Source organism: Artemia sp. Qi Xiang Cuo, chromosome 10, assembly GCF_049724085.1.
Source record: "Artemia sp. Qi Xiang Cuo chromosome 10, ASM4972408v1, whole genome shotgun sequence".
Lineage (NCBI taxonomy): Eukaryota > Metazoa > Arthropoda > Branchiopoda > Anostraca > Artemiidae > Artemia > Artemia sp. Qi Xiang Cuo.
The window spans coordinates 9,511,704-9,525,488 of NC_142803.1; the positions used below are offsets into that span (position 1 = coordinate 9,511,704).

The window sequence follows — 13,785 nt, forward strand, 5'->3', positions numbered from 1 at the left end:
AGGGGGAACTTGATAGACGGTCTAAATTATCCTCTGAAAATCAAAAAGTATTTTCTATCTTCTGCTGCGGCATACTCAGCACTATATGCATAATTAAAAATACGTTATTTATGGTACATCATACATTCATACTTCTCTTCGGATCTTTCATGGACTGAGCATGTCAGTAAAATTAGATCCTCTTGCTCCAAGAAGCTAGGAGTAATCCTAAGATACAAAAGTCTCCTCCCTGATGAGTCTATTCTGTCACTATTCATTTCGTGCATCAGATCTGTCATGGAATATGCATGTCCTCTCTTTGCTGTTGCACCAAAAAGCCGCATAACTCCACTCCAACGGATTCAAAATTTGGATTCGAGCAGTTCGTGCAGCAGCCTCTGGCAACACGAGAGTTAAAACCCTACAATTGATCCAGGAACGCTTCGACGTGACGTCTATGTCTGTTTTCTACAAGTGCATATATAACCCTTCGTCAGAGGAGCTATCGAAGCTCGTTCCTGGCAGAGCAAAGCCCCTGCAATCAACTCGCCGAAGTACAGCTCGTCAGGTCTACCTCGACAGGGTACTCCCCGCCAAGAATATTTGAAAACGAGTTTCGCCTGGGGATCCGTCGCCACGTAGAATAAATTTCCGGCAGAGGTAATCTCGGAAAATCCTTCCCTTGACGCGTTCAGGAGAAGGTATAACAAATACCTCAGTGCTGGAAAACGAGGTAATTACCAGGACGAGCAGCATATCATCGCCTGTGATGGAGCTGCAAAGCCTGTAATAAAAAAAGATCCATAAAAACTATTGGCTTTTGATTTAAGCTTTAAGCTGTTTTAAGCTTTAAACTGATTTTAAGCTTTGATTTTAACTCTTTTTAAGCTGATTTTAAGCTATCATAGAGCACACATTCCTTGTGATAATCAAAGAAAAATTTGAATTATATGGCATATGCCAAGTCTTATTAGTGTTAATTTTTGTGATACCTTGGATGTGAAGGAAGATTTGTTTTGTGAGGAAAAATTAGCGACGTGTCGTCGACCAAATTTTTTCTCTTAGGTTAATATGTCGACCAAATTTTCTCTCTTAGGTTAATAATTGAGAAGTGCCTGAGTTGTCAAAAGTGATTAGTGCTATGTACGAGAATAACACTGCTGTGGCTAAGGTAAGAAATGAGGTTAACAGCTGGTTTTGTATTAAATCAGGAGTTAAGCAGGGTTGTGTTCTATCCGAAATGAGGTTAACAGCTGGTTTTGTATTAAATCAGGAGTTAAGCAGGGTTGTGTTCTATCCCCCTTTATATGGATCAGTTTGATGGAATTTGTCTTAAGGAGCACAGGGAAGCCAATGGGAGATCACAGAATCAAATGGAGAAGAAAAACTTTCGTGGACTAAAAAATTATGCTGATGATTTAAGCATCCTATATAAAAAAAAAATTCCAAAAATTAGAGCATGCATGTGGGCCAATTTTTTCTCAAACTTTGTGGTGATACTATTGGCCTAATAGCCTGAAAAACAATTTTTTATAGCATTGTAAATGGGAAAATAATACAAGTTATAATAAATAAATTTACTTTTAACTGGTGGTTTTATTCGGCTTATGTTAATTATTACTTACAGGCTATTATTTTATTTAACCCCAATGATACATAGATCAAGTTAAATAAGGTAAATTATCCAGAGGGGATCGACATCTAGATGGGAATGTCATATGCAACAGATTTATAACGTCCAATTCATAAAGTATCAAAGCACTGTAACAGACGATATAATAAACCTTGTTTAAATTTCTTATTTACATTTTATAGTCCCAGATATTTAATGAGACGCAAAGAGAAAAGAAAAGGAACTAAACTAAAAGTGTGAGCAAAATGAATGAACTTTTGGGGGGATTTTGCGAGCTCAGGGTGCTAGAATAGGTTTGAAAATTAATTTTAAGAAGACTAAGTCACTAATGCTAGGAATAAGTGAAGATGAAATGGTGACGCTGGTTAACGAAAAGATTGATCAAGTGGGTAGCTTCTTTTACCTTGGTAGTATTATTAGTAAAGACGGTGGGAACAGTGAAGATGTTAAAAGTAGAATAGCGAAGGCTCAGGGTTTTATTTTCACAGTTGAAAAAAGTTTGGAAGAATAAGAAGATAAGTCTGCAAACCAAGATTAGGTTATTAGAAGCTACAGTAATGACAGTGGTCAAATATGGCTCTGAAGCATGGGCGCTCCAAAAACCTGAGGCTGAAGATTGGCTAGATGTTTTCCACAGAAATTGACTACGGATTGTTCTGGGTACCCGACTGCCTGACCGTATTTCCAACAGTAGACTGTACGAAAAATGTGGTTCAATCCCGCAGTCTAGGGCTATGATGAAAGAAAGGTTGAGATGGCTAGGGCATGCTGTGCGGATGAAGGAAGACAGATTGCCGAAAATTGTCCTTTTCGGCCAACCGTCTAAGGCTAAACGGAAAGCAGGTCGTTCTCGTCTGAAGTGGAAGGACGTCATAAAGAAAGATTTAAAGAAAATAGGACCTACCTGGGAGGGTGTGAAAAGGGATGCTTTGAATAGATTGGGACGGAGGAGGAGCGTGCGTAGTTGTGATGGCCTAAAACGGCTTGGTGCTGCGGTGAGTTGTTAGTAGTAGTGGTTGTGATAGTAGTAGTAATATGTTAATTCATTGCGCAAGCACGTTTGCAAGGCTGTGGCATAATGGTACTATTTAAGGCTGCATTTATAGGAAAGGCTTGGTGTAATGTCAATGACCATCTTACATAAGTTCATTTATTTACCTGCTCTCTAAAGGGGCTTTTAAACTATGTATGTAATTTTCTGTTCTAAGTGGTTAAGTTGCGTTACGTTCAGTATAACCTTTCACACTTAGCAAGTTTTTTCACACTAGGTTAATGTGAAAATCCATAAGACTATTAAAATTATCATCAAAAATCATCATAAGCGGATTAAGCCAAAAACAAATTTAAGATGGGGATTCAAGGTCTGATCAAGCGTGAATGCCCTTCCAGGGAAAATTGTAGAGCTCGAGTAAAGCCTTAACGTTATGCTTGTACAAAAGGTCCTACTGTGTAATGTGAAGGGATCATATGAAGTTTGACTTCTTGTGCCACTGTTTGTCACGATAATAAAACAGACGCATAGGCACACAGTTCGCTCTGAGTACTCGAAGAAGGAAATGCCTTGAGAAAAATATGTGAAGTAGAATGTGATTAATGATACACTTAAACAATCTTCTGGAAACGAAGATAAATTTTCTATTTTCTGCCGCAATATACTTCATGCAGCTCAAGGTCATGAAAAAGAAAAAAAAAGGATAGCGAAAAGGACAAAACTTACGATTCGTACCATATGCTTCTGCGAGTTTAATTAGATAAGAGGTCCCACCTGATGCTTGGCATAAAAAGGGCATAAAAGGAATTGTTAAGTTGTCCCAACATCATGGAATTACTCCGTCTTTCTTAAGTTCCTCTTTCCTGAAAGATCAACTAAAGAATAGTCACTGGGAAGATCTTCAATTTATTTTTGAAGTTAGTTTATTATCTGATGCCCTATCTTGAACAGTGTTGAACTGACTTGAACTGACTTGAACTGACTTTAACCCCTTTTTTTTACTTTTCACTTAAACGTTTTTTAAATTTCTTTTTTTACTTTGTTGTTTTTCGGCTTTCTGTTTTCTGACTTGACAATCGTTATTCTGACTGTTTTCTGACTAACTCGACAGTGGGCAATCGTGATAACTTCTACTTAATTTGTTCTATATTATTTCCTTTAGTGCGTCGTCAGTCACAAGACTTGAGGAGTCCTAAACTAGGTCAGTCGTTTTTTAATGGCGGATCTAATGCTAGGCGAACATCAGATCTTTACAATACGAGTACTATGCAGGAAGGTAGGATGTATATTCAGGATGGGAAAAGCCTCAATTTTTTTAACTAATGCAATCGCTAACATATTTATAAAGTACCAAGGACAGTGAAAATCAAATTTGAATGTTTTAATTGGTTAAGTTGAAACTTAAATATATATATGTATGTATATATGATACATGTACATATATTAAAAAATAGGAAAAACAATCAGTAATTGAATTTTTGATATAAAAAAAGAAAAACATTCGTATACAGTTTTTCTAGTAGCGGTTGCCAAATTAAAATAATCATGGGTGAAAAATGAGCTAAAACATAGATCACCTAATAGCTTAAAATAATGTAGCTTTCCTTTGAAGTTTTTCCTTTGAAGGAAGGATGAAAGTGTTTTCATGCTTAAGGAATTAATTTTTGCTTTTAATTAATGTGGCAACGCTGACAGAAATGTGGTTCTGCTCTAAAATTTCAATAATTTTGAAACAACCATAAGAAAATTTTTAAAAAATGCGGTTTTCAGGTTCGAATACACCTAAGACTGGTCCGATTTGCCAAAAAATGTGTTTTCTTTTGAATGTCCTTGGTGCTTCAATTTCTGTCGAAACTCAGCCTGGATGAGACAGATGTTCTTGCTATTCTAATCCTAAGCTTATTTCATCCCTTTCATATCATCGCCATCAGTTTGAAGAATATTAATAATTTGATCCATGTATATAAAGAGTCAATCTAAGAAAGCCAATTAATTATGCAATTAATTATGCAATTAATTGGCTTGTATCGTTTCAGATTCATAGGGATGGTCTCCGAAATTAAGTTTTAATACCCAAAAAGTAGAAACTTTTGTTATTAAACACTGAATATAATTTCTTCAGACACTAATTCTGAAATGTACTTCACAACATTCTACATACTTAAGAACATCAATTGACACCAAAAATTTGTGGGTGTCATTTCATTTAAATAATTTGAATAAAATTACAACGATAAATAAGCATTTTAAATATTGAATTTAATCTAATTTACCTGCTGATTAATTACATAAATTACTGATCGTTTAATTAATTAATTATTACTAATTATATATTTTTATGATTAATTATAATTATATTCTAATTAGTTAACTATAATATTTGATTAATTATTGAGTAATTATATTTGTTGTAGCTGTTGTTTGCTTCTTGGACTCGCTCGAGTTGACGTCTGAGAGGCTCATATTAACTTCAAAAGGGGTAAAAGAGCTTTTGAAGGGATGCAGTTCATGGTCATATGTATGCTCGGCTTTTTTTCTTTTTTTTTCTTTTTAGTTTATGTATTTTTTCTCATATTTTTATTTCTGACGGCGATGATAAAAAGGAAAAGTTTAGACTCGCATAGCACGCAAATATCTACTTATTAAATATGTTTGTGCCAAAGGGGCGGTTATGTTATTTCAGTGTGATTAACACGGTATCTGTTGCTTTTGACTTTCCTTTTAACAAATTTTAAGTGTTAATTGCTCATTAATAGTGTGATCAATTAAAATGTTGCTTAGGAGTGAGCACAAATAGAAAAAGAGAGATTACTTTCCAGTAATCTCATGGTTAATAGTGAGTTTTAGTTTCATTGTTCTACATATGTGACGTATCTCCATGAGTTGATATTTTTATTGTTATTTTTGGAGAAAAAATACCCTCCTCCCAGTAAAAAAAAAGAAAAGAAAAAAAGATTGGCCAAAATTAAAAACCTGATCGGCCCTATGTGTAAAGCTAGCCAAATAATTTAAGGTTTTTAAGTTGGAAGACTTTTCACAATGAAAAAGAAAAATGAAACAAACTTGTTTATATAAAAAACTTGTTACTTTAATTCCTGTTTCCTTCGTTTCTCTGTTTGTCAATGATGCAGTAAGAAGCAGTGTTTGTGCAGTAAGAAGCAGTGGCGTTAATTCACGGAAATTAGAGGAGGGTTGAAATTTATTTTTCAAAATCTAGGAGGAAAGTTTTTTTTTTGAATGAACGTACCAACAAAATTCAATGAAATTGCTGAAAAAGGGTAAAAGGAAAGAATAGGCTACCTAATTTTACTTGTCTAAGGAAAGAGTACGTAATTTAAGGTGTTCATATATGGGGAAATGAGACCAGCCAAGTGAACAGCTATAAACTCAACATTTCGTTTGCAATTAAAAGCCACGGAAGGCTTTGCCACTTTCACTGAAAATTTGCTTTACTTAAAAGAAGGCAACAGAAAGTTTACACCAAGAATTAGTATGAACTTTGTCATTGAACTATCTCTGAAAATGATACAGTTAGTAATCCCGAAGCTCATTATTTTGTGAATGACCTAAAAAGTTATTTATTTTGTTTCGTATAAATATGTTAGTTTCAAATTTATTATTTTAGTAATTCTAGTGATGGCGGTTGCTGTATATGTGATCGAAATGTCTGGACTATTGTAGCTTTTTTTTCGCTGTCTAAATAAATGGATTTATCCCCATTTGAAAATTTATTTGTCTGAGAAATGGAATTTTTCAGAATATAGAGGGGGGGGAGAAAGTCTTAGGGGCCAATGATTAAGTAATACCTCTGTCTCTCTCTGGTTAACATGGAATAAAGTCAATCCCTCTTTTATTGATTTTATTTTGTTACTTCTGTCAAAACTAATTTCTTCCTGTAAAAGCTATTCATCATCCTTATAATAATGTAATATTTGAATTTTTCAAACTCTGGCCACCTTACATTTCAATTGGTTTTCTTAGCTATAGTTAACATTGCTACCATTACAATGGTAGCATTCTAAATTATGAAAGTTTTTGGAGATATATTGTTTGCTATCTTAAATAGTTGCACTTATTGATTTTTAATTAGCATTATATAAGTTTAGTTTAGCTTCTTTGACGAGCACCTTAAGTACGAAGGACAGTGTAAATGAAATCTGATTGCTTCAATTGGTTCAGAGGAAACTTTCACAGCTATGCTATATATTCACAACTATGTTTCACAACTATGATGCACATAGCACAACTATGTGTATCTAAAAAAATGATTAAAAAACGGGGATTAAATTTTTAATGAAAAATACCTTCAAATGCAGTTGCAGTTATGAATCTTTGGCAATAGTAACCACCAAATTTGAAAAAAAAGGAACGTGGGTAGGGTAAAAGTCAGCAAAAAATAAGCTAAAAAACACATCGTTCCAAACAGTTTAAGAAAGTGTTGCTTTCCTTTGAAAGGATAGCTGTCTTTGACAGTCATCATTTTGCTAGTGTTTAGCGGAAAGCGTTATCAAATTAGCTAATTCGTTTTGCTTATCTTTTTTCGTGGTTCAGCGTGGCAACACTGACGAAAATATGAAACTGGCGTAAAAACTTAATAATTTTAAAACATCTAAAAGAACAATCCTAGTAAATCATGTCTTTTGGGTATTAATTAAAAAAACTTTCCGAAAAATAAATTTTTGAAAGAAAAGTAAAGGCCATTTTAAACTTTAGATCAGGAGATACAAATACCTGTTAAAGTTCAAACTCAAAACAATTAGAAATTACAATTAAAGAATAAATGAAACCCAAAATTAACAGAAATTAAACAATCATAGCAAAAAACACACAAGTATTGATATGAATGAATATTTCGGTTTTTAGGCAAGTTATACTTGGGTTTAATACGAAAGTCGAGCTTGAGGCAAAACTGACATCTTACAGCTAAAGTGTAGATGAAACTTAGATCAAACAGAAATTAAAAAAACAATCCATTCGAATAAACACACAATATATATTAATTTAAATGAATGAATAAATCTTAAAACAAGTTTTTTGGTCCTTTTTTTGGTCCTTAACAAGTTATCTTCTAGGATCTTTATAATTATTATGTCTGTGTTATGTTTTTTCTTGAATAAAATTGAATTGAATTGAAATCAAGTTTGAATCGAATAAAAATAACTACAAACAAGAGTTTGGGTATCGTCTCACTGCAGAAGCCTAAAACCTACTGCGTCATTGGCGCCTTACTGAAAACTATATGAGTCTTGAACGGTCTTGGAAAGTATAAACAAAATTAAATTGAATATTAGATATGTAATGATATTAATTGTTGAAAGATCCATCAGTTCAAGATTTTTTTTTCACTGTAATTTTTATTTTCATTTTCAATGCTGTAAGAACTGGAAAAGAATAAATTTGTAATAAACGAGTAATTCGTTTTCAGTGAAGCGCCAATGAGGCAGAAGGCTTTAGGTTTTTGCAGTTAAAGAAAGGGGCAGTATCCAAATTTTGTTTGAAGTGAAACTATATTTGTCTTGACTAATCTTGAAAAGAACTAATAAATTAAACTGAATGTTTTATGTATAATGATATTAATTGCTGAAAGCTCATCAGTTCAAAATTTTACTGTATTCTTCATATTTATTTTCAGTATTAAGCACAAAAGAAAACATTTGTAATATAATTCGTTTTCAGTAAAGCGCCAATGACGCAGTAGGTTTTAGGCTTCTGCAGTGAGGTGATACCCAAACTCTTGTTTGTAGTTATTTTTATTCGATTCAAACTTGATTTGCATATTCAATTTAAGTTTCACTTGTTTTAAGATTTATTTATTCATTTACATTATTATATATTGTATGTTTGTTCGCATTGATTGTTTATTTGATTTCTTTTCGTTTTGAGTTTCATTTATACTTCAATAGCAAACTATTTGTTTCGTTTTTAGCTTGATTTTCATATTCAATCCAAGCATTACCCGCCTTAAGACCTATTGATTCATTTATATTATTACTTGGGTGTTTTTTCCTATGATTGTTTATTAAATTTCTGGTCGTTTTGGGTTTCATTTATTCTTTAATTATAATTTTCAATTGTTTTAAGTTTTAACTTGAACATGTATTCGTATGTCCTGATCATAAGTTTAAAATGACCTTTACTTTTCTTTGAAAACTCACTTTTCGGAAAGTTTTTTTTAAATTAATTTTTTTCGTTTTTTATTGCAAAGTTTCAAGTTTTTATGGCATGGGGGGGGGGGGTGGTTGCTTACTGCCCGATTATTCTTGACTTTAAAAAACGGATCTAGAACTTTCAATTGAAATCCAATGAGACTTTTTTCAAAGTCTATACGATTCCCTCTTTGATAAGAACCTTATATACGAACAATAGACAGCTTGCATAACTTGTGAACAGTGATTGACAACAATGAATGGATTGAGAAAATAGCAAGTTTAATTAACGCAATCTTGCGTTAATTGAATAAATTACATTACTTTAGACTACGGGGGGGGGCGCCCCCTCGCCCCTCCCCAGGATCCGCCCCTGCCTTACACTCTGTTTCTTTCCTTGTTAAGGAGGAGAGCAGATGCCTAATAGGTGTGTGTTAATACCAAAACTTTCATTGGACCTTCAGGTATAAACAGAATTAGTTCAAAGGAAGGGGTGGGGAAAAAGGGCGTGGGGGGGCTATTTAACCTTCAATAAATTTTGACTCTCAAGACCTGGACTAGAACTTCCGATTTATAAACAAGTAAGGAATATCTGAAGTTTATGTAAGAATACCGTCCAGCCTCTGGGCCCTGGGGGGTTTTGTTAGTATAGGAGTTTCGTCATTTACCCTTTTAACTATTTTAACAAAATTGGATTTTTAACACTTTCATATTCAGCAGTTCTGGGGGGAAAATAATAAAAAATATTGAAGCTATATAAGATTTATTCATTTATTTATGTTTGCACCGGTTATCTTTATGTTTGTAAGATAGTTAATTTTAATTTTTGTTCATTCGCGGTTTTAGGCTTCTGCAGTGAGGCGATACACAAACTCTTGTTTGTAGTTATTTTATTTGATTCGAACTACGTTTAATAAAATGGCTGTCTCAAAATTTGGATTGGATATGTTTGGGGAAAAGGTGGGCGTGAGAGGGGGGTGAGTTGTCCTCAAATCCCTTTGGACTGTTAAAAGGGCACTAGCCCTTTGAATTTCCAATCGAATAACCTTTTTTGACGTTTCTACAATACCACCTTCTATAAAAACCTTATATGCCCCCAGGGTATAAATTATAACCCTTGCCCTAAGGGTTGTGGGGGAGTGTACTCCTCGAAAACATATTTTCTATCTGGAAATCAACTACGCTGAACAAAATGGCTATCTCAAAATTTTGATTGGATGTTTTTGGGGGAATGATGAGCGTGGGGGGGGGGGGGGCTAGTTGCCCATCAAACACTTTCAACTATTAAAAAGGACAGTAGCCCTTTGAATTTACAATCGAATGAGCCTTATTTGAAGTTTCTACGACAACGCCTTCTATAAAAACCTTATATGTCCCTAGGGCATAATTTAAAACCCTTTGCCCTGAGGGTTGTGGTGGAGTGTCCTCCTCAAAAACATATTTTCTATCTGGAAATCAACTACACTGAACAAAATGGCTATCTCAAAATTTTTATTGGATGTGTTTGGGAAAATGATGGGCATTGGGGGTGGGGGCTAGTTGCCCTCCAATCACTTTCGACTATTAAAAAGAGCACTAGCCATTTCAATTTCCAATCGAATGAGCCTGTTTTGAAATTTCTACGACAACGCCTTCTAAAAAACCTTATCTGCCCCCAGGGCATAACTTAAAACTCTTGCCCTGCGGGTTGTGGGGGAATGTCCTCCTCAAAATTATATTTTCTATCTGGAAATTTACTACGCTGAACAAAATGGCTATCTCAAAATTTTGATTGGATGTGTTTGGGGGAATGATGGGTGTGGGGGCGGGGGGGCTAGTTGCCCTCCAATTATTTTTGACTATTAAAAAGGGCACTAGAACTCTCGATTTCAATCGAATGAGCCCCCTTTGAAGTTTTTACGACGACCCCTTCCATATAAAGTGCCTCTGGAAAAAAAAAATAATAATAAAACATTGGAGCCGTATGGCCTTTACTATAGGCAGCGCTACAGCGTTGCCTCTGATAGACTTAGGATGTGTCCAACGGACAACTCTATATTTTTTTTATGTCCTTAGGGCTTTAAAAATAGGCTCTGCGAAAATAGCGGTTTTTATTTTTAAGGTTTGTGGTAATATTATACTGTAAAAATAACGCTCAAAATATGCTTCTTTCTTCTCTTTGTCAAACTCGAGTATGGTGTGCCGCTTTGTCCACTCGTAGTATATATCGATATGTTCTCTTCTATTAAAGATAGTCCAATTCAATCTCAACTCAACGACACTGTCAATCGTTACACTGCCGTCGGAACGAAACTGTCTGATCGCCAAGCAGAGTTAGACCTAATGAAGGACGAAGCAAAGAAACATTCAGAAGCCTTGAAGTCTCTAGTCAGCACCCTAGATAGGCTGGAAAAGCAAATGCCCAAAGATGTGCACCTGCCACAAAGCGAAGATGAAGCCGATAAACTTATTAAAAACATAAAGGTACTTTTTTAGATCTTCGAATATTTCTTATTAAACACATATAAAAGCATATTAAAAACATAAAGGTACCTTTTTAGATCTTCGAATGTTTCTTATTAAACACATATAAAAACATATTAAAAATATATTGGTACTTTTTTAGATCTTTGAATATTTCTTATTAAACACATATTAAAAACATAAAGGTACTCTTTTTGATCTTCGAATATTTCTCCCAAAGATATGCACCTGCCACAGAGTAAAGATGACTCCGATAAACTTATTAAAACATAACGGTACTTTTTAGATCTTCAAATATTTCTTTCTACGAGAGTAGTTTTTTAGGCCGTAATAGCGAATAAAAAAAAATCAAAATTTTGATCACAAAAAGAAATTTGTTCTATTTTCGCGATCTATCTTAAACCGAAAAAGGGAACAGAGAGAAACATGAAACAATAGCACAGGGATGTATGCAGGAGAGGAGTCGTGGGGCCCTCTTACCCCCTCCCCCCAAAAAAAAAAATTGTTAGAACAACAAAATAGAAGCTTCATCCAAAAAAAGGAAACTGAATGACTACACAGTTTTTCTTAGTTTTTTGTCTTAAGTTTTTTCTTTCTTCTTTCTTCTCTGATTTGAATGACTGCACAGTAATTTCTTTAAGTGTTTTCTTTCTTCTTTGATTTGAACGTCTGCACAGTCATTTGAATAACTGTACAGTAATTGCCTTCGGATTTTCTTTCTTCTTTGATCTGAATGGCTACACAATAATTACCTAAACATTTTACTGTCTTGTTTGATTGGAATGACTGCACAATAATTGTCCTGTTTTTCTTTCTACTTTGATTTGAATGACTGTACAGTAGTTTGAATGACTGCACAGTAATCGCCTAAGTTTTTTTCCCTAAAGGCAATTTCTGCATAGTAATTGCCTTTTACGTTTTTCTTCATCTGAATGACTGCACAGTAATTGCCATAAATTTTCTTTCTTCTTTAATTCAAATGACTGCAGAATTATTTGAATGACTGCACAGTTATTTGAATGGCTGCACAGTAAACTTCCTTTCTTTAGGCAGCAGCAGCTGAAACCCAGTAAAGAGTGAACCACGGCTCATATTAGTACAAATCTAAAAGATGGGTTTTAAAGAAACCGTTAAGTGATAAATATTTCCTTGTAGAACTATTTTAGAAAACGTAATTTTCATTCAAATTCAACTGAAGCTTTCTCTGAAGCAATGTATTAAAAAATGTGGGTGTGTTGCAATCGGATATTACTGGGGAAGAAATTTGTCAGGATTTGGCTAAACTCCTTCCTGAGGTATAAAAAAACATTATTCTACTAATTTATATTTACTAAAAATAATAATATACAAAAAAATTAATAACTATCAGTAATAAAATTAACAATATTACTCTATTTGCCTCTCTTTTTGCCCTCTTGAGGATGAGAAACTGCATTGTTAAGGGGTCTTTGTTTCTATGTAGACAATACATTAATATACAGTATTGACTAATTAAGGAATATTAAGATAACAGTCTATTTCTCCACCTTTACAATGTACATGATATAAAGTAATTTTTTTAAGTAAGTAAATAATAGTAAAATAAAGTAGTAAACAAATAGAGATGACGAGTTACTATAATTTTTCCCTTTTTTTAGAATTTGTTGGAAGACATGTATGACAAACAACCTCAGCTGGACTCACTAAAGAATCAGATTGCTGAACTGGTTCGAAGAAAGCCCGACACTTCTGGTGTGCCTGAATTGAAAGAGAATATAGATGGCATTAGTAGTCGATGGAAGGACCTGATGGACAAGATGAAGATTCACGCTGGCCTACTAGAAAAATCAAAAGAGTTCCAAGAACTGTGTGATCACCTGAACAGTTGGCTTCTAGCCAAAGACAAGATGATGGGTGTTCTCGGCCCGGTTGCGTCAGACCCCCGTCTTGTCCATAATCAGCTTCAGCAAGTTCAAGTTCTTTATGATGAATTTAAAGAACAGGAGAGAAATATCCAAAACCTTGATAACCTAGTTGATACACTTATGGAATCTACCAATCAAAACAGTTCTGAAGCTAGAAAAATTCAAGATAGAGTTAATGGAATCAATTCGAAATGGACGGACCTGATTGGTCGACTAGAGGATCGGCGTAAGCAACTTGACGCTGCTAGTGGTATGAGTAAGCAGTTTTCAGCAAATTTGAATCAACTGCTTGAAGCTGTACAGAAAATTGGTGATGAATGCGATGACCTGTCCATTGTGAAGGGGGATGTTGAGGAAGCACTCAAAAATGTCGATGCTTTGGAAGATCGATTAGAAGCTCTTCGGCCTTTATTAGCTGAAGTAGACGCTGTTGGTAAGTTCTTTTGTGTTTTCAGTTTAATTTCAAGGCTTATATTAACAATGGTTATCAATATATTGTATCTCAAAAATGGGAGTACATTCTGAGTCCACACTGGTTATACATGACGTAAGACAAGAAATGAAAAAAAAAAATAAATAAAGAAAAAAAAAACATACGCGGGCGGTTTTTAGCCAAGCATTGTTTCCATATGGAGAAATGAGACCAACCCAGTAAACAGCTTTAAACTC

At 34.2% G+C, this 13,785-nt stretch overlaps 1 protein-coding gene across 1 annotated transcript in view; it reads left to right on the forward strand.

Moving 5' to 3' along the window:
* Positions 1–13,785, forward strand: part of shot (dystonin-like protein short stop) — a 429,136-nt gene that overhangs the window by 303,624 nt on the left and 111,727 nt on the right. The window contains 3 exon segments of the mRNA XM_089095886.1: positions 3,766–3,879; positions 10,980–11,212; positions 12,850–13,549. Coding sequence (XP_088952012.1) covers positions 3,766–3,879; positions 10,980–11,212; positions 12,850–13,549 — 1,047 coding nt within the window.